This window comes from Lemur catta, chromosome 13 (genome assembly GCF_020740605.2).
Source record: "Lemur catta isolate mLemCat1 chromosome 13, mLemCat1.pri, whole genome shotgun sequence".
Taxonomy (NCBI): Eukaryota; Metazoa; Chordata; class Mammalia; order Primates; family Lemuridae; genus Lemur; species Lemur catta.
Window position 1 is genome coordinate 70,473,071 of NC_059140.1, and position 21,114 is coordinate 70,494,184.

Genomic DNA, 21,114 nt, shown 5'->3' on the forward strand with positions numbered 1-21,114 from the left:
ATCCCTAGTTCAATAAACATTGGCTATTATCATTACCATTCAATGTATAGTACTTTATAAAGAATCAGCAAAGTGACAAAGTATCAATAGAAAAATACATATGACAATAATTTGAAATACAAGTGACAAATCTACAAAACTGTTATGCTAACATAATCTTGCAAGAGGCTTAGCCATTATCATTTATTTAAAAACCACAATACTCAGGAGTGTAAAATGGTTTCCAAACTTTGTTTGCCATGACTGAAGACCTAGTATACCCACATATAACTGAAACAATTTATGAAACAACACTTGCCCTTACTATGTGTGATGCATACTGATACCTCCTTTTCTTTTTATGTGTTCTTTTTCCTTTTCTGTTCTGTTTCCTTTCATGTTATTTTTATATTGCTATTGTAATTCACCAAATCAATCCACTAATGAGTTGCATTCTACAGTTTGAAAAACATGCTCTAAAATACAGCTACGAGAGTAAACATATCTTAACAGTGAAGTACCTCAGCTTTGTGATTAGTGTCATCATGTCAGATCTTTTAGAAAGAGGTCATATTTGGGAAGCTACTTAAAACATTCTTAAAGTAATAGAAGAGCATTTAGTATAGTAAACAATATCTATAATGAACTATTAATTAAATATGATATAATTGAATGATTGTGGTTAATTCCATATTCCACCAGGGGATGAAATTATTCTTAAACATTGTTAATTAACTAAAAAACATTTTAACAGGAAGTGGTTTATTCCCAAAGCACAACATTTTAAAAATATTTTTTATTGAGATACAATTCACATACCAAAAAATTCACCCTTTTAAAGTGTAAAACACAATGATTTTTAGTATATTCACAAGGTTGCACAACCATCACCACTAATTCTAGGACATTTTATCACCCCAAAAAGAAACCCTATACTAATTACCAGTTACCTTCCCCCAGACCCCTTGCAATCACTAATCTGCTTTCCGTCTCTATGGATTTCTCTATTCTTGTTATTTTGAATACAGTCATGTGTCTCTTAACGATGGGAATACCTTCTGAGAAATGTGTTACTAGGCAATTTTGTCACTGTGTGAACATCACAGAATGTACTTACATAACCCTAGATGGTACAGCCTACTGCACACCTAGGATATATGGTATAGCCTAATTGTTCCTAGGCTACAAACCTGTTCAGCAGTTACTGTACTGAATACTGTGGCAATTGTAGCAGAATAGTATTTGTGTATCTAAACATATATAAACGTAGAAAAGGTACAGTAAAAATACAGTATTATAATCATATGGGAAGACCATTGTATATGCAGTCTGTTGACCGAAATAATGTTATATGGCACATGACTATAAATGGAAGCATACAGTATGTGACCTTGTGTGTCTGACAAGTATCAGGGCAAGTATCAGAATGGTCCGTTTCTTCTTTAGATAACCCTGATGGACTGCTTCCCAGTCTTTGGACTATCTACCCTTGACTTGTATGCCTCTGTAGCTGTGGTGAGATGGTATGGTATAATATATGGCTGCCTAAGATTGCACTGTAGACAAAAAATATGCACAGGAAGATTTTCATGTGAAGGACTGTGGACCGGGTGAACTGGATGCAACATATAGTTCTCCCTATGTGGCATATAATGTTTCTGTTGCACATACACAATGGCGACTGAAAAATCATGATTAACACTTATTTTATTTCAGGGGAAGATATAATCCAGTTAATCAGAAGATAATGAATGCCAAGAGAGGACCAGCAAGAAAGATTACAAGATCAAACCATCTTCCAAAACTCAATCCATGATTCCAGAACTCGTGGATTTCTATTTCTTTTTTTTTTCCATCTGTAATGTTCAACTTTTGAAGTTCATGTTCAACACATTTTCCAGGAAATGAAATAGATAAGAAAGAACAGCCAAACTTCTTTTTAGATCCTTTTCCAGAAGTTTGTTCCTTTGTCTGCATGAATGTAATTTTTCCTAGTGACCCTAAAATATCTAATAGAATTGTTTGTGATTTTTGAAATATCCTAGGAAGCCTGAAGGTTCGCATCATTACACTTGCTTTTAATATTATATTCATGTTCTGCTCTGATAGTAACATTGCTGTTATATTTGGTTTCTAGTTGGCTGTTAGCTAAAAATGTGAGTTGATGAAAACTTTTTGTTATTTCAGGCTGTATCATGCTCAATTTTTTAAACCTCAGGTTTAAAGACAGCTGCATTTTAAATTTTGACTTGAAATATCATGGTATTGTGAAAATAACCCTCAATCATGAATCAGCTGCTTATGATACGCACTCTGCAATGAATGTAGGAGATCTAGGGTGAGTCCCTCTATCTCATCTTGATTTCCCACACCTGTGGGACCGAGGCACACTATACAATTTCTAAGTTTTCTTACCATTCTAGAAAACCAATGCTTATTTAATCACAAGGTCCTGCCACTTAGCCCATGGTAACTTAAGTCATTTTGTGATGTTTATTAATTTGTAGTGATAGCCTAGTCCTTTGGACCAAATTTTGCAAGTGTTCACAATACTCAAGTCCAGAAGTGGAGATAGAATGAGGATAAGAGAAGGGTTCTTTTTAAACATTTATAAAATTTATTGAATTCTATTCATATTTAGACTGTTTTTGCCATTTAGATGATTTTTGTAACTCTCACCTAGGTCTAGAACGTACAAATAACTTATTTACCCACTTTAAAAAGTGAAATTATTGGACTTTAAATCTGCAGAAATCACTCAGAGATAATATAATTTCCAGCTAATGGTGTTCTTACCTTATCTCTGGCACCAAATCTAAATTCCATTCAGTATCACCAATAGTGAGTACCAAATGCATTTCTATAATTACCCCTCTAGATGTTTACTTTCTTTCGTTAAGGAAGAAAACATAAATTTCATATAGCCAAAAAATTGTTTTATGTGACTTTCAAATGTAATGCAGAAAAATATAAAGTAACTTTCTGTAAATTATTCTACATTGGAACTGGAAATATTTTCTTCTGTTCTTAAGCCAACTACAGATATTTAGGTACCTTGACTCATATTATTGGTCAAATATGAGATTTTTCTGCTTTATACCATCTTAGCATTAGGAGAAAATTAATAATTTAAATATTAGTAATAATTATAATTATCAATGAAACATAAACAAGTTTATTTCTTTCATACAGAGGTAAGACACTGTGGGAACTGGACTAAGGAACATTTAAAGTTATCTCAATCACTGGGACGGAATATTAATTGAACACCTTATCACAGGGATTCTATCACATTTAAGTGTTAGTTCTGCAGGACCTACCTTGGGATACTTTTCAGATGTCAGAAACAGCCTATCTCAAACAGAGGGATGGGATGTTGGTGGGATAGTATACAGAACTAAAACGGGAGACTCTAAGCTCTGTGTTCTAATATCAGTTTTGCCACTTCTAAGCTTCTGATTTTGAGGAAATAGCTTTTCATTGCCTCAGTTTTATCATTTATAAAATTGGGAATATTTATCCTAACTACTGCCCTTGGGATTGCTGTGCAGATCAAGGGTACTTACCACATATTTATTTGTTTATTTCTTTATGCTATATTTCCCTCTAAAATGGATGTCAGTTAACTTTGACTAAATATAGAGGTATAAAAACAATGCCTACAAAATAAAAGGTGAAAATAAAAGTTAAAATTTGGTAAGAATTCCCAAATAAGAAAAGCTCTAGCTTTAAGCATTCTAGTGGCCTGTGCAAAAAAAGAATGAGTTATATACCTCTCATTTTTATTTTTTGGTAGAAGGAAAATATATGTAGAGAAAAAGTTTTATCTAGTTTTAAGCTCTGAAGGTAACTTGTAATGTGAGGTTTGATAAGAAAATGCAATTATTTATTGTAATAACCAGAGCAAAAATGACAGTTTGGAAATCTTTATTTTGTTTGATACTCAAATATGTGTTGATATCAATATTTTTTATTGGAAACTTCAGAATTCATAAAGCAAAAATCAGTAAAACAATATTTAATGTATTTCAGAATTTAAAATGTCTAAATATACTACCAAATGTCAAGAAAAACCATTTACAAAAACAAATGTTGCTATAAATAAAAAGATAGGTAATAGTAAGTATGGTGAGGATGTGGAGAAGCCAGAACCCTCATGCGTTACTGGTAGGATGTAAAATGGTACAGCCACTTTGGAAAACTGTCACTTCCTTAAAAGGTTAAACATAGATACCATATAACACAGCAACTCCACTCTTATGTATACACCCAAGAGAAATGGAAACCTACATCCACATAAAAACATATACATGAAGGTTTTTAGTACCATTATTCAAATAGCAAAAAAATAAAAATAGCCCAAATGTCCATCAACTGACGAATGAACAAAGTGTGGTGTATCTAAACAAAGGGTATTATTTGGCAATAAAAAGGTATGAAATGATGATATATGCTACAACATGGATAAACCTTGGAAACATTATTGTAAATGAAAGAATATGATCATAAAAGACCACATATTACATAGTTCTGTTTATATGCAATGTCCAAATAGGCAAATCCATACAGACAAAAAGTGGATTAGTAGTTGCCTAGAGTTAGGGTTGAGGGGAAGGGTTGGTGGTGGACAGTGACTGCCAATGGGTAGAAGGTTTCTTTTTGGTGTGATGAAAATGTTCCAAACTTGATTATAGTGACAGCTGCATAATTCTGTGAATATAATAAAAAACTATTGAATTGTACACTTCACTGGGTTAATGTTTTGTGATTGATACCCCAATATAGCTTTTATAAAAATGTGTTAAATATACATTAATATTTTAGTATGTATTAGATAAGTTTTAATGAAGCATTAATTGATCCTTTTCTGAAATAATTTGGAGGGTTTATAGTAGGGTTTCTCAACCTCAGCACAAATGCCATTTTGGGCCAGATAATCCTCTGTTGTAGAGGGCTATCCTGAGCATTGTAGGATGTTTAGCAGCGTCCCTGAACTCTTCCAGGGAGAACCCAATACACCCCCCAGTTGTGACAATGAAAAATGTCCTCAGACACTGCCAAATGTCTCTTGGAGGGCAAAATCCCCCCAGGGAGAGCCATTGTTTTTATAGTAGATGACTGTACATTTGCAAAGTAAGCTTTTTTTTTTTTAAAGGAGATTTTACATAGAAATATCTAAGTTGATTTTTATGAAGCTTGGACTCATTCTAGATGCAGGAGAAACTTATTATCTTTTTTTTTCTTCCTCCAATACTGTAGTGATGACTTCCTTTCACATAATCTCAGGGGAATTTTTCACTCAAAAAAATGACTATTTTGGTTTCAACAATGTCTTTGTCATTATTAGCATCAGACTTGCTAGACTTCTGGAGCAATGGAAACCTGGTTACCATTCAGGAAGACAATGCCCAGAGCTGCTTCAATTCACACCCTATCCCAATGCCTGTGCATGACTCCACCTTTTTCCTATATTGCTGCAAACCAACAGACACTGATCCAGATACTGTCAGTTCCTAATTAGAAAAGCAACAAAGGTGAAATTCATTAAAATCTATTCACAAAATCTATTAAAATGTGTATATTTGCTTCCAAAAGTAATGCAGAATGATCCCTATCAGAAATTTATCTGCATCTTTTCTTTCCATCAAAATAGTAGAGAACCACAGCAATATTTTTTCATCCTTTCATAATCTAAATAAATCAGGCCCCCAGAACACAGCACCAGCTGCCAGAAGCCAGGCTTGCCCAGGGACCACCTGCTGTGGTGGTTCCCTAGAGCACTTCTGAGATGCTCAAGTGACAGCAAGTGTCTACACAAATCCAAGGTAACCACCACACTTCCAGTAATGGAAAAATCACAGTACAGTAGTAAAGAAAGACAAAAAGAAGGATCCTCTACAGGTCCCAATACTCAACAGATTTCAATAAAATGTCTAGTGAAGGTTGAATAAACAGGTTTACATTGCCACAGCCACTACAAGATTTCTTTATTGCTTCACTTTCTCAGTTGAGAAAATGGGGACAATATTTGTTAAATCATAGGACAAAATTCAGTGCTAAAATTTTTAATTTCTCAGTGGTTTGGAAAGAAAGCACCACAACGGTGCTCACCTTTCCTATCTCCTCAACGTATGTCTGTCTAGAAAAGAGGGAAAAATCTCAAGTGTTCTCTAACACTTAATATCTAAACTTGAAAGACCGCCCATAAGAAAAGACTGTTTAAAGTTTGCAGACCAGCTCTGGGGGGGGCTTGCTCCCCCTTTCTCCAGGCGGCGGGCCAGTGGCAGCTCCTCCTGAGGCCTCCTGTTGCCAGAGCTGCCCTGGGAGGGAACCCGAGGTGGGCAGGGTGCTCACGACAGTCTCCCGGCCCGGGTCTCGCGGGCCCCCGCGCGCAGCCCGCCGCTCCCCCCGCGGCAGGGCACTTTAAGTGCGGCCGGGCGTGCGCGCCGCAGCTGCGGCCTGTAGCCATTAGCGCGGCCGGACGCGCGCCGCGACCTCCCCCCCGGGCGGCCGTCCCAGCCCCGGCACGTGTGCAGCTGGCCATGGCGGCCTCAATTACCTGCCAGGAGCCCGGCCGGATCTCGGGCCAGGTAAGGGGCGGAGGAGGAGGAAGGGGAGGCAGCTGCGTTTACAGCCGCGCCGGCCCGCCCGGTTGTCCCCTCGGCCGTCAGGGTGGGCCGAGGAGTCTCGTTCGGGGGACCGCGAGGCGGCAGCGCGAAAGGCCGGGTCCAGGGCGCGAGGCCACCGCCGCCGGGTGCCCAGAGCTGGGGGAGCGGCCCGGGAGCCCGACGGCGCCCCTGGTGCTGCCCGTCCTCGGCGCCCCGAGGTTGGGGACGGGGCGGATTTAGCTTTGGAAAGGAGACCGAGGAAGAAAGTGGACTAAAAAGTCTTCCGTAAAGAAAACCCCTCTCCTAGGTCTTAACGTTTGTGAAATTTAAAATCGTTTTTCAATTAGAAGGTCGCTTGTAGAGTAACCTAAGAGCAAAGTTTAGTGGACTCTTTGGGGCTGGTGGCAGGACAATAGGTGAGTAACGTCGCTCTTAGTTTTAACGTAGGAAAGTCGCTTTGTTGAGTTGCTGCCTTTGTGCGCCGTCTCTGCACAACTTGCCGAGCGTTTTCCCGGTTTGTGCACCGGCGTGGCGTCCCAAAGTGCCCGTCCTCAAGCTTGTGCCCAAACAGGCGGGAAGGGGACCTTCGCCCCACATGTCCGCCACTTCCATGGACATTAGAAAGCCCACTGGTCTGTCTTAAAAGCACCTTATTTTTCATCCTCGTAGCGAAGCACAAAATCAGTTTTGTGACTGCTTTTGTTAAAAGTGAAAGGTGGCGATTACTCTACCAGGAAGAAAGCATAAGTGAGACCTCCCCACCCCAGAAAGCAAGGCCAGCTAATGTTGGCTTTCCTCGATTTCCCATATCTTGATAGAGGGCAACCTTTTGTGCCGAGTGACGTTTTGTTACCCCTCAGAAAGCACTGTATACTTAATCTCGCACTTAAGAGCAAGCTTTCTGAAATGGAATTATTACCGTTTTGAAGTGGACCCTTTTAACAGAGTTTAATTTTTTCTAGAGGACCCTATTTAAACTCCAAAAAAAAAGAAGGGGGCGTATTTCATGGTGCAGGATTAGCCAAAGCTGCACAAAATACAATTCTAAATATCTGATTATTTAGCAATGCACAAATAATTATGGTTTCCCACCCTTAAGAGAGCGTGAAGCCCCAACTGACCCCTTTGTGTGCCTTTGCGAGGAGAGCTGCTTGCTCGGTTCTGCTAGAGCTGTTTAAATCCCTCGACTCCTGGGGAAACCGCGGGCCTCTGACTGCCGGCTGAGAGCCTCAGCCCATGCAGCTGCTCCCGGTGATAAGAGTGACATAAATAACAACTCACTAAAATGTGGAAGTGATTTGCTTTAAGCACTTCAGCACCTGCTGTTACTAATTAAGGGTTTAGCCTGCCACGATTGCAAATGGAAATCCAGTGTTTTTCCAATTGTAGAGACTAGAGTGACCTGAGTGTTACTGTGGTCACAGAAATCAAACGGAGTGGATGAAGATGTTGGTGATAATGATGTCAAGTTATAAAAACTGCCCACACTTAATATGTACCGAGGTGTTAATAGGGCTTACTCTGAGTGTTGGATTTATAGATGCTTTTTAATTTCTCTTTAGGCTTTTTTGAGTTTTTCCTGTATTTCCCAATGCATACACACTGCTTTTGTTTAAAAAGGTGCTTAAGCAATTCAAATAGAAAAGAGATCTTCCATCAAATGAAGTCTAGCATTGCTCCAAATTGTGGTGCTCACAGGTGAAAGGTACTAAAAGGCAGTTTTCCAGGCAGAATATACTAGAAACTTTTATTCCTTTTTAAAAATTCTTATCAGTAGATCCTCATAGGCTGTGTTCATATTACATTGTCAACAAGATATTTTTTAACTGAATATTTAGATTTATGTTGTTTATAAGCTATTCAGTTAATTGGAGTTACCTTGGGATAGTGGACTTGAGCGGTGTTCTAATTCCTCTGATTATTAACTTTCTGAATATGCTATGGCACTGATTTTGTAAGGTAGGGAAAGAAGCCTTTGGTAAGAGATCAAATCAATTCTTTTTGGAGCTTCTTTATGTCATGTCCTCTCTGTGCCATGGAGCAAAAATTTCAGACTCCTGTGCAGAACGGTGAGTTAATGGTGCTTGTTTTTGCCTCCTCCCTTTTCCACATCCAGCTTCCTACCTCCTTTCAGATTTCTCCCCTCTCCCCACCTTCTGCCCTTTTCTCCACAAGGCTGAGAAATTCTGGGGACGTTGGGAGCTGATAGCTAGGAAAAGGTTCAAGTCAGGCAGCTGATTTCTGTTATTCTAAAACTTAACCTTTCGCTCTGCAGTAGGCCCCATTTCCTGACCTCTGTGACTCAGCCAATGCAGAGATCAATTCAATTCAGAGCTGTTTTTACAGCCCAGCATGGACACATTTTCCCCTCTAATTCCACCTCTCCCTTTACCCCTCCCCTGTCAGGTTGATTTGATGTTGTCTCCGGGTTTTTTTGTGTTCTGGTGTCGTATTTCTTGAGACAACAGGTCAATAACTACCACCTAGAAGGAATTGTACAACCCCTTCTCTTTATAACAATCTTGTTGTCCTCCAGACAGGGATCACCTTAGTGTCTTATTCAAAGCCACTAATGTGTGGTTGAACTTAGTGACAGACCCTGGTCTCTCTGCTTCAGAAACCTTTGCTTTCCTTCCCGCTGCATTAAGCTGTTGAAAAAGTATCAGTAACAGCTTCGGTAGAACTGAGGCTCATGCACTATTCTTTCTGTGTTCCAAGGATTGAAAGCCATGCTTTCTTATCAGCAGAGAAAAGGGCTATTAGAATATAAGTCCCATGAGGGCAGGGACCTTGTCTGTTTGTCCTAGCACCCAGCACTGTGTCTGCCCTGTAGAAGCAGATCAATAAATATCTAGGGAAAGAATAAATAAAACATATTTAAGCAGATGCATAAAGTGGCAGGATGTTTTAAAATAAAAAGAAAATCGGCTTTTCTAATAGAAATATATACAGATTTATAGCTCAGGACACCCTGGTTTATACCTGTTATTTTAGTGTGGTTATTAATACCACACCCCTTTCATTATCAAAAGTGTCTCAGTTTGGAAGATAAATTATGTGGTCACCCTGCCTGTATAAAATAGGTTATTGTTGGATATTCACAGGTTGCTTCAATTAATCAGGTTAATTAAAAAACTCTTATGACCACTTGTTAATGACTGTTTCAGTGCTTGGCTTGGGGTTCACAAAGGAATATATTGGTATAGGCGAAATCATGTGCTACAGTGGAGATTTGCAAACAGTCTGCACTCAGAGTGTCACAGTGGCTTAGAGTCCCACGTAGCTCCTAAAGTGCTACTGGAAATGAGGAACGTGCATAAAGTAAAAAGGAAACATACTATCAGGGCCCCAACACTCTCTCCTGTAGAAATTCCAAATTTCAGAGGTTATTTAAAAGTGTTCAGTGCTGTCTTCTTAGAATGTAGAGAATTTGAGGGAAGCAGAGAGAAATAAGGTTGTAGAGGTAGGTTGATATCAGGCTATGAAAGGCCAAGCTAGGGAGTTTAAATTTTTATCCTTTTTAAAGTGGGGTGGGGCAGGTGAGGGAGATTGGCTCATGATGGTGAATTGAGCACACACGTGAACCTCGCTGTCCACCCCAAACTCCATAGCTGGAGCTACTTTGAAATTGTGATGATGCCTTCCGCAGATAAATATCATGGAAAAATAACAAGATGGGTGTTGCAAATTAAAAGAACAAAGAGACCTGACAACCAAATGCAGTGCATAGTCCTTAATGGGATCTTGGTTCAAACAAAGCAGGTTCTCTCTGAACATTAAAGAAATCTACAGGAAAAACTTGAAATTAGGAAAGCAGATGAGATCAAACAAAAGTAGAAAAACTACAGTTTAAAAGACACAAAGAAGAAATATAGAGGAAAAACAATTTTAGTGATAGTTCAGGCTCAATGCTAGCAGAAACAAAGATGAAAGTGGCCCAAAAGGTGCTCACCTGGTTTGAATTGGTTGAATACAGAACACCTGGGCCTGGTGGACCCCTGGATGTACCTTGGACTCTCTCAGCTCACTCCTATTAGAGCAGAAGCAGTGGTACTTTTAACTTTGTGATAAACCCCAGGAACTGCCCTCTAAGGAAAATGAACTATACATGGCACGAGGGCTGCTGGTGTGGGTTATTTCCAGACCTCTAAAACTGAGATGGAAGAGAAAAGGAAAGGTAATTCTTCTCAGGAGGAAAATAAACTAATGTGCTTGTTTTTCAGAGTAAAGCCCCCAGCTCGATTTTGATAAATAGCTTGCTCCAGCCTCTCTGCACTCCAGCCTCTGCTTCCACTCACCCTGCTCAGGATGTAGTCAGTTATCCCATTAAAGCAGTGGTCCTGCACCAGGGACTGGTTTCTTGGAAGAATTTTTTGGGATGGTTTCAGGATGATTCAAGCACATTACGTTTATTGTGTAGTCAAACCTCTGTGTGAATGATAATGTGTATTTGCAGCTGCTCCCCAGTGCTAGCATCACTGCATCAGCTCCACCTCAGATCACCAGGCATTAGATTCTTATAAGGAGCACGCAACCTAGATCCCTCCCATGTGCAGTTTACAGCAGGGTTTGTGCTCCTGTGAGGATCTAATTCCCCCATTTATCTGACAGGAGGCGGAGCTTATGCAGTGATGTGAGCAATGGGGAGCAGCTGTAAACACAAAAGAAGCTTTGCTAGCTCACCTGCCACTCCCCTCCTGCAATGCGGCCTGGTTCCTAACAGGCCACGGACTGGACTGGTACTGGTCTGTAGCCTGGGGCTTGGGGACTGCAGCATTAAAGGAAGCGGCCATCAGGGCAAAGGGAAACTGCTTATTCACATCCACTTAGTCCTTGATTCATATTTATGTTTGGATAACCAAGGACTGCCTGACATTAGAACTAGACACAAATGGACAGATAGAACAATTATTCCAGAGACATATTGTTAAGGTACTATAGTCTGAATGTTTGTGCCCCCCTCCACCAAATTCATATGTTGAAATCCTAACCCCTAAGATAACGGTATTAGGATGTGGAACCTTTGGGAGGTGATTAGCTCTTGAGGGAGGAGCCCTCATGAATGGGATTAGTGAGACACCTCAATCCTTCTGTCAAGTGAGGACACCGGGGGAGAAATTGTCATCTGTGAACCAGAAATTGTGCTCTCACCAGACTCTGAATCTGCCAGCACCTTGATCTTGGACTTTCTAACCTCCAAACAGTGAAAATTAAATTGCTGTTGTTTATAAGCCACCCAGTTTATGGTGTTTTGTTATAGCAGCCTGAATGAAGTAGGACATAAAGGAATAGAAAAAAAAAAAAACTTAAAATTCTAGTTTGTATCCTTAGGATATCACATCCTAAAAATAGCTGGTTATGAAAAATTATGAAAAAAGATAAATCTTAGAAATTAGCAGTTCATAGTATATTAAATTGTAAAAATCTTTAGAAGGACTGAAGACTGAACAAGTGATCTGGAAAATAAGGAAGTCTCTCAAAGAGAAATTGGGACATGAAGGATCAATTTAGGATCAATCTACTTGGCCCAACATCTAGGAGAAGATTTACAATGAAGGACAAAGACAACAGAGAGGAGGAAATAATCAAAGAAATAACAAAAGAAAATTTTCGGAGCCAAAGATCCTCTAGGGGCCAAGTAGAAGGAATAAGGTCCATACTCAAACACATCCTGGAGAACCATCAGAACCCAGAGGATAAAGAGAAAAGCACCCAAAGAAAAACAAAGCAGCTTTCTCTTTTTATCAGCAACTCTGGACACTAGAAGAGAAATTCAGAGACAAATTGATTTTGACCTTCGAAGTATTTGCCAGGTAAAACCAGCCCTGAATTGTGAGAGCACGATGAAGATGCTTTCAGACATGCTAGGACTCTCTTTGATGCTACCAGACAGAATTTCCTGAACCTGTATTGCTGTTCAATAAATGAATCCAAGAAATAAGCAAATATGAGATATAAGAAACCATAGGAATCAGAGAAAAAAATCATTAAGTATAAATGTTAATGAAAAAATATAAAAACTTAATAATGGTTGGAACTAAAATTCCAAATATTCACATCATGAGACGTGCATAGGGGGTCAAGGTATGGGTAAAGGGAGACATGTTAAGGATGCTACCTTGTTTGGAGAGAAGCTATAAATTTATACTACGTCTGTATCTTAATTGAAAATGGCTACCTATACTTATTGAAAATTAAGTGCTTCCCAGCCTCCAGTGGCCAAGTTGGAGTAATTAGGGTAACAAAATAAGCAATAGTATTGGATTGTAACCCAAAGAATAAAATAAATATCCATAAGTCCATACTAATATAAATAAATGATTGACTAAATAAATAGGGAGAAGGGACAAATCTTCCTTACATAAGAATTCCAAATAATAAATGTAGAAGGAAGGAAGGAAATAAAAAAAATCACCTTTGGAATGTCACAATAATAATTGCTGCAGAAAAGAGCCACTGATGAAATTAAAGGGCATAACTTTAAGGAGAAGTGGAATATTTGCATAGCCTCAAAGTACCTCCCCCAACATATATATTAGTGTGATGTTTTTCACATACATTCATTGTTTGCTATTCCTCCTTCCAAGTGGTGGTGCAGGAGTCCCCTTCCATTGAGTGTGGCTGGACTTAGTGACTACCTTCTGAAAAGAGTGTAGAAAGGAAAAAATAGTGACTTTACAGTAGAGAAACCTTGCAGACACATCTTAATCAAGTGACCAAGGTGAACATCCCTGGTAATATCTCAGTGGTGTCTGACATCATGAGAAGGGTGGTTCGTGTCTATGGTATTCTTCCCAAAATCCATAGTCCCATTCTAATTATGAGAAAAATGTCAGACAAATACCTCACCAGCATTCTTCAAAAGTGGGAAAAAAACTGAGAAATCACTGCAAACTTGAGGATACTAGGAGACATGAGAACTAAGTATAACCTGTTATCATAGATGGGACCCTGGGGCAGAAAAAGGACATTAGTGGAAAAACTGATGAATCCAAATAAAGTCTGTAGTTGAGCTAGTAGTACTATATCAATGTTAATTTCTTAGGGTTTTTAAAAAAATATTTTTAATTACTATGGGTATAAAATAGTTGTATGTATTTATAAACTAGGGTTTCCTTTATTGTAAAAAAAAAAAAAAACTCAAGTTCTTAGTTTTGATAAAAGTAGCATGGTTGTGTAAGATGTTAATAGTCAGGAAAGCTGCATGAAGTGTTCATGAGAACTCACCATACCCTCTTTGCAACTCTTCTGTAAATCAGATTCACTCAAAATAAAAAACTTAGGGCAACTAACCACTTAAAGAATAGAAGGAAGGGATTTTACTCCCAAAGCATTGTAGGAGCAGCAGGGTAGAAAAAGGAAAATTTGATTTGCCTAACAGAAGACATGGACAAAAGAAAAAAATGACAGTAAATAGGAAACCTAAAATAGTAAATGAAAGGAATAAGGCCATTTTACATTAAAGTGTAAATGTTTACAATTCATATTAGCTAATTAATTATATTACATTAATGACATTAGTTTAATGACATTAGTATATTAGCTAATGTCATTAATGTAATTACTTAAATTCATGCATTAAAAACAAAGCTCAGGGCCGGGTGCAGTGGTTCATGCCTGTAATCCTAGCACTTTGGGAGGCTAAAGTGGGAAAATTGCTTGAGGCCATGAGTCGGAAAGCAGCCTGAGCAACATAGTGAGTCCCCATCTCTACAAAAAAAAAAAAATTAGCCAAGCATGGTGGCTCTCAGCTACTCTGGAAGCTGAGGCAGGAGGATTGCTGAAGCCCAAGAGTTTGAGGTTGCAGTGACCTATGATGATGCCACTGCACTCTTAACCTGGGTGACAGAGTGAGACCCTGTCTCAAAAAACCAAAAACCAACCAAACAAAAAGCTTAGATTGTGGAAAAAACCCTGTAAATTCAATCATATGCTATTTACAAAAGTCATACAAAATCAAAATGATATAGCAGGTTCAAAATAAAGGGATATGAAAAACTAAGGGCTGTATAGCAGAAAAAAAAATTTCAGGTGAAAAGCATTCAAAGGGCCAAGGAGGTATATTTCACATATAATGTTCTATGTAATTATCAGTATATAATATATAATATTTAATAATATATAAACATAGATCAGTATATAATATATGTTGTTAAATGTTATATATATGAATTGTATAATTATCATGAACCTTTATGTACCTAACTCCTAATTATAAATAGAGCCTATAGTTAGAGAAATTGATGAATTTACAAAATCATAATTACAGATATTTTAACACAGCTCTGTCATAAACTGAAAGATCAAGTAGACCTAATATAAGTAAGAAAACAATGAACAAGTTTGCTCTAAAAGATATATAGAGCTTTAAGCCCAACAGAAAATAAGCATTGTTTTCAATTACCCATGGGACATTAACAAAAATTTACTGTGTGTTAGGCTATGAAGATGTCAACAAATTCTAAAATGTAGACATCGTGCAGAACACATTAACTGTTGACAACATGATGAAATAAGAAATGAGCAACTAATCGAATAGCCAAAAAATTTAAAAAGCAAAAACACACTCTCCTCTTGGTAATTGAAAACAACTTTATATAGGTGTTTATATGACTTTCAGGTTAAAATTGAAAGATAAACTGAAATTATAAACTATTTAGCAATGAATGAACATAAACACACTATATATCAAAATCTGTGGGGTACAATAAAGTGCCATTTGGAGGAAAGTATATATTCAACTATGCTGTCCAATAGAACTTTCTGCAATGATGTAAATGTTCTATTAATATAATTAAGCTGATAATGGTAGCCACTTACCACATGTGGACATTGGGCACTTGAAATGTGGCTAGTGAACTGAATTTCAAATTTTATATTTTAATTAACATAAGTTTAAATTTAAGTAGCCACATGTGGCTACTATATTAGACCACATAGTTCTATAATCAAGCACTGTAAGATAAAAGAGAAAAAATTAAACATTAATTTTTAGAAAGAAAGCAAGAGGAGCTCAATGACAATAATATTACATATACTTTAAAACTGATACATTTGAAAATATAAATGGATTTTTTAAAACTTCCATGAACAAAATTCACTTAAAGTAGAAAACTTCAATTTACCAGTAATCAATAAGGAACTATAAAAGGGAGTCTAAGACCTATCTCTATAAATGTCTTCAGGACCAGATTTTATAGACGGGTTTTACCTAAACTTCAAGAAGCAGGTAATTTCTGTGTTTTATGAACTATTCAAGACCATAGAGTAATATTGAATCTTTCTATTTTATTCTTCAAGGCTGGCATAACCCTGATACCCAAACCAGATAAGACAATACAATAAAAAATTTGTATTCAGTTTCACTTATGAACATAGATGCAAAAATCTAAAAATGAATAAACTGAGTTCATTATACATTATAATGGTTTATCCCAGCAATGCAATGATAACTTGACATTAGGAAATCTACTAATGTAATTCACTACCTAACAGATTAAAGAATAAAAAATAATAATAATCATATTGAAAAAATACTTGATAAATTTTAACACACTTCTGATTTAAAATTCTTAGCCTCCAAATAAAAAAGCTTTTTAACTTGATAAAGGATATTGATCAGAAACTTTCATTAAATACCATATTTAGTGATAAAAATATTTGAAATATTCCCACTAAAGTCAGGAACGAGGCAAGAATGCTGTCACTTTTGCTATTCACCAATGTTTTAGATGTTTTTGCCAGTGCTTTATGATCAATAAAAGGCATGAATTCTGGAAACAGAGACAAAATGTCATTTTTTGAAGATAGTATGATTGTCTACCTAGGAAATTGAGAAGAATCAACTAAAATATATCGGAACTAAATAAAAAGTACCAGAAGTAGATTATTTGAAGCAAATTTCTTCTACAGAAATCAATAGCACTTTATATATCAGCTATAATCAACAGCACTTCTATATGTCAGCTATAATCAATCAGAAAATGAGCGAGAAAATATATCCCCTTCACAGTGACCTCCAGATGTTGGAATATCTGGGTATAAATATATGAGGACACATATGATATCTATTTCAAAGTCTGTAAAACTAAAGAACATAGAAGACCCAAATTCTTTGAGAATCATACCTACTAAATAGGGAGATTTAGTACAACAGTGATATTCCCTAATTAACTGTTAAAATAAATGCAACCAAATCAAAACTTTGACAACCCTTGACAAGTGGATGCCAAAATTCTGTTGGAAAAGAAATTGTGGGAAAATATTTAAGAACCAAATTGAAAAATAACAAAGAAGGAACCATCAAATATCAAATATCAAAACACACTATACAGAGCTAGTAATTAAACAGTGTGATATTAACCAGGAATAGGTAAATAGATCCATGGATCAGAATGAAGTCCAGAAACACACATACACACTCACACACAAAGGTAACATCTGAAAACAGAGAAGTTTAGTCAATAATGCTATTGGGGCAGTTACCTCTGCATTTGAAAAAATGAAATCAGATATATACTCATGTTAATTACCAAATAAATTCTAGATGGGATAAAAAGCTGAATGTTAAAAATAAAATTATAAAAGCATTAGAATATACTATCATAGCATATTTTAACATAAACAGAGATGGCTTTGAAAGCAAGACAAAATTCACCAAAGCCATAAAGAAAATAGTAGATTTACTATTCAATATCAAACACTTATTAGTGACAAGAGACTTTATAATCAAAATTAAAGGCCAAGTAACAGACAGGAAAAAAATAGTTGACTAATATCCAGAATATATAAACTCCTACAGAGAAAAAAGAAACCACAAATAGGAAGGTGGACAAAGGTAATAAATGGACACTATGCAACAAATGGAAGGTGCAGATTGCCACTGAAATGAGAAGGCATTCAACTTCACCATTAATTAGAAAAATGAAAAGGAAAATTAAGATGTATTTTTCACTATTGGCAAAATTGTAAAGAGATTAAGAATAATCAGTCTTATTAAGAGTGAGGAAATGGGTATTCAAATATACTATTGGTGGAGATGTAAACTTTTGTATCTTTTGGAAAGAACAATGTAAGTTGAAAAAAAAGCAAAAGCTTTCTGATCTTCTAGTTTTGATTCTAGGGTATATGCTTAGTTGCACAAAGATATATTTACATAGGTGTTCATCACAGCATTATAATAGCATCATAATCCAACATTAAGAGAATGGCTTAATCAACTATTATAATATCATTGGAAATGAGGAAGACTGGATCGAGATGACAGATGAGCACATCCACCCCAGATCCCACAAAATAATAGAAAACATATTTTTATGAGAATAACTCTATACCATCCTGGAAGATGAGAATGTTTCCAGTGAAACAGAATTTTTAAGGAATTGTTAAACTATATCATTAAGTGAAAGCAACTCACTTTTTTAAAACTGTAATGTCACATTCATGAAAAAAGCTATCTATGGCTGTACTATATATTTGACATAAAAATTGTCTGGAAGGATACACACCAAACTGTTGACAGTGGTTGCTTCTAGAGAGGGGATTGTGGATTCAGATGTGAGAGATGATAAAGGAAGATTTACTTTTTTATAAAAAGAAAGAGGGAAGAAAATTAGAAGGTGAGCAGATAGAAGTGTAGAAGCTTTGCTTAATTTAAACTCTTGCCTAGTTTCTTGCACCTCACCTGTGCTTTCCTGCAGCCCTTGAGGAATCAGGCTGAAGGAGGAGGGACACTCCAGGGGATAACAGAGCCACCTGTACCAGCACCCTGCCCCGCGGAGTTGCTTCTTGGACAAGCTGCCTCTCTCTTTGTACAAGTCTTCCTGGCTCCTTCAGCCACTTCTTTTGGCTTCAACTCTGGCCAACTCCCAGGTTCTTTTCCTCTTGTGGATCCGTCTATGGCCTGGCATTTCCAGTTGTTTTCTGTTTCCATTAATTCAAGCATCCCCATTCTTTGGCATTTTTAGTGGGTTGAGTTCATTAGCTGTAGGGGATAAAACACATAAATAAAAGGTGAAGATGGAAATTCTATTTTTCCTAATTGTACTGAAAAATACTCCCAAATGGAAATAAAGAACCCTTTTGGCTCCTAATCCTGGGATTTGAATAGCATATATATTCCACTCAGACTTTATTTGAGCATTTCTTAGGATTTAGGGATTTAGATCTTTCTTTGTTCTCTGGAATGTGTGTTTCACCAAAATAAATTGTGTGGCAGAGTCACCAGTTTGGTTCTCTCAGCAGTAAACAGACTTTCCAGCAGGAAAACTGGGTCATAAGAATTCTGTCTATTGTTTAATAGGACAAGAGAGAAATTCACAGGAAAACCACAGTAGAATAGCACTGGTAGGCAAAACTTTAAAAAAATAACGTGACCTTCAGATCCATAGGCACTGAGGATATGAAATTAATAGTTCCTGTCCTTGAGGTTCTTACAGTCTTCCGTCCGCTCCGGCTATAGAATCAGTCATTGTGTTATATGTAACCTTTATTTATTTTATCCTCTCATACATGCCATTTTCTCTGTGCCTAGATATTAATTATGTGGTGCTACGGCTTCCTTCTCTTTCAGGCAAAAATAGAATTCTTATTAGTCGGAGATGTCACTGTTCACTACCTGGCTGATGCAGTACAGAAAGTCTTCTCCAGTGTGGCAGAAGTCACCGTCACCACTAGCGATGTGAAGAAGGCCGCGGCGCTTTTGGATGACTGCACATACAACGTGATTTTCCTGAAGATGACTTCGTTAAGTGCTGAGGAGCTGGAAACAGTCAAGTTAATTAGGTAAACTTCAAAAACCTTGACTCTGTATCTTTAGAATATTAATAGTTTTTTAAAAAAACCTATTTCTAGAAAAATCCTTAAAAGATGATATATTCCTACTTAAAACAATTTTATTTTCAAAATTCTTGGGCAGGGCAGAATCTCTATACATTTTTATTGCCAGTTTGACATACTGTTATAAGAAATTGTCATTTGAACTTGAAAAGCAATAAGTATGGGTGAGAATGAAGTGACTTGGTCATAAAAATGGTCATAGAAATTTACTTGGTATATGATGCTTACATTATCCCCATACGTGCTCCTTTTTAATTACTGCATCATTAAAGTAGTGCATCTTTTCAGAGTTCATTGGTTGTTACAGCAGATACTAAAGCAGGTGAATGAGCACTCTTTGCTCTTTGTCCTGTTAGCTGTGGACTGGGGTGTCTCTTGGAGCCATGAGGCCCTCTGGATCCATTGAGTCCAGACCCTACCACCTCCGGTGTTTTTGTTTAGTCTTGTAGCTCCATAGTCCTGCTTCCTTGTCACCCACTGCAGCTCTAGAGAATTGGAGTCCAGTGGTGGGACAGTTAGGTTCTTCTTCCCTGCCTGACTGTATTGGATTTTGAGCTATATAGTATGTGTTTCAACAGGGTTAGATCAGAACAAATGTGTTCCCTTTATATGAAACACTTGATAGAGATAGTGGAATGGTAGATAATATTGGAACATATGAGAGCTTGTTAAAATTATATGACAGACCTTTCTATGCTAAAAGAGAAAGTTCAGAGACAATATTGTGATCCTTGAATAAAGGAGCAGGCAAATGATGTTAGGGGAAAAGAAAGGTTGGAATGAAAAGAAGCCCAAGCCATTGAGTCACTTGTTAAACAGAGACAGACAGGTAGACGCTACTTCTGGGGTTTCCTAGAACAGTTTGATCTTCTGCATTTCTTTGGGCTTTATACTAGGGATGCGAACTCTGACAAACCAGGAAAACTGTCTACGTCAAAGTGGGTTTCACTTCCAGAACATGTTGTGAACTATCCTCCTGAGAATATGCCTATTTTATTATATACAATCTAGAGATAGAGTTCCCCTGTTGAGGACTCATCATAATTTTTCATTTATATCATATTTTTAAATTTTTACGATAGCTGTATGAGGCGGGTGGAACAGGGTTTCGTCTTCCTTACTTGACAGATGAGAAACCTGGGGCTGAAGTGACTTGCCTAAGACCGCATGGCTGCTTTGTACAAAACTCAGACTAGGGCTGGGCGCGGTGGCTCACGCCTGTAATCCTAGCACTCTGGGAGGCCGAGGCAGGTGGATTGCTCGAGGTCAGGAGTTCGAGACCAGCCTGAGCGAGACCTCGTCTCTACTAAAAATAGAAATAAAAATTATCTGGACAACTAAAAATATATATAGAAAAAAAATTAGCCAGGCATGGTGGTGCATGCTTGTAGTCCCAGCTACTCGGGAGGCTGAGGCAGTAGGATCGCTTGAGCCCAGGAGTTTGAGGTTGCTGTGAGCTAGGCTGATGCCACGGCACTCACTCTAGCCCGGGCAACAAAGTGAGACTGTGTCTCAAAAAAAAAAAAAAAAACTCAGACTAGAACTCTTAACTCTTCCCTTCATGTGCTTTCTAGAAGTGTGTAATTACTTGACTTTTGTATTGAACCTCTTTTTCACCTCTGGGGTTCAGTATATGCCAAGCTCAGTGTAAACAAACGTAGACATGCTTTTGGGGGAACACGGGACAGTT

General features: G+C 37.5%; 2 protein-coding genes across 4 annotated transcripts in view; both read left to right on the forward strand.

The window, feature by feature from the left end:
* Positions 1 to 4,721, forward strand: part of CCDC169 (coiled-coil domain containing 169) — a 44,003-nt gene extending 39,282 nt beyond the window's left edge. For all 3 annotated transcript variants that reach the window (XM_045567181.1, XM_045567183.1, XM_045567182.1), the window contains one exon: positions 1,696 to 4,721. In XM_045567181.1, coding sequence (XP_045423137.1) covers positions 1,696 to 1,795 — 100 coding nt within the window. In that variant the 3' untranslated portion in view covers positions 1,796 to 4,721. The remainder of the gene's footprint in view (positions 1 to 1,695) is intronic.
* A 1,726-nt stretch (positions 4,722 to 6,447) lies between these two features.
* The window catches only part of SOHLH2 (spermatogenesis and oogenesis specific basic helix-loop-helix 2), a 45,831-nt gene continuing 31,164 nt past the window's right edge, over positions 6,448 to 21,114 (forward strand). Inside the window, exons 1-2 of the mRNA XM_045567180.1 lie at positions 6,448 to 6,569; positions 19,159 to 19,370. Of these exons, the coding sequence (XP_045423136.1) occupies positions 6,522 to 6,569; positions 19,159 to 19,370 (260 nt within the window). The 5' untranslated portion in view covers positions 6,448 to 6,521. The remainder of the gene's footprint in view (positions 6,570 to 19,158; positions 19,371 to 21,114) is intronic.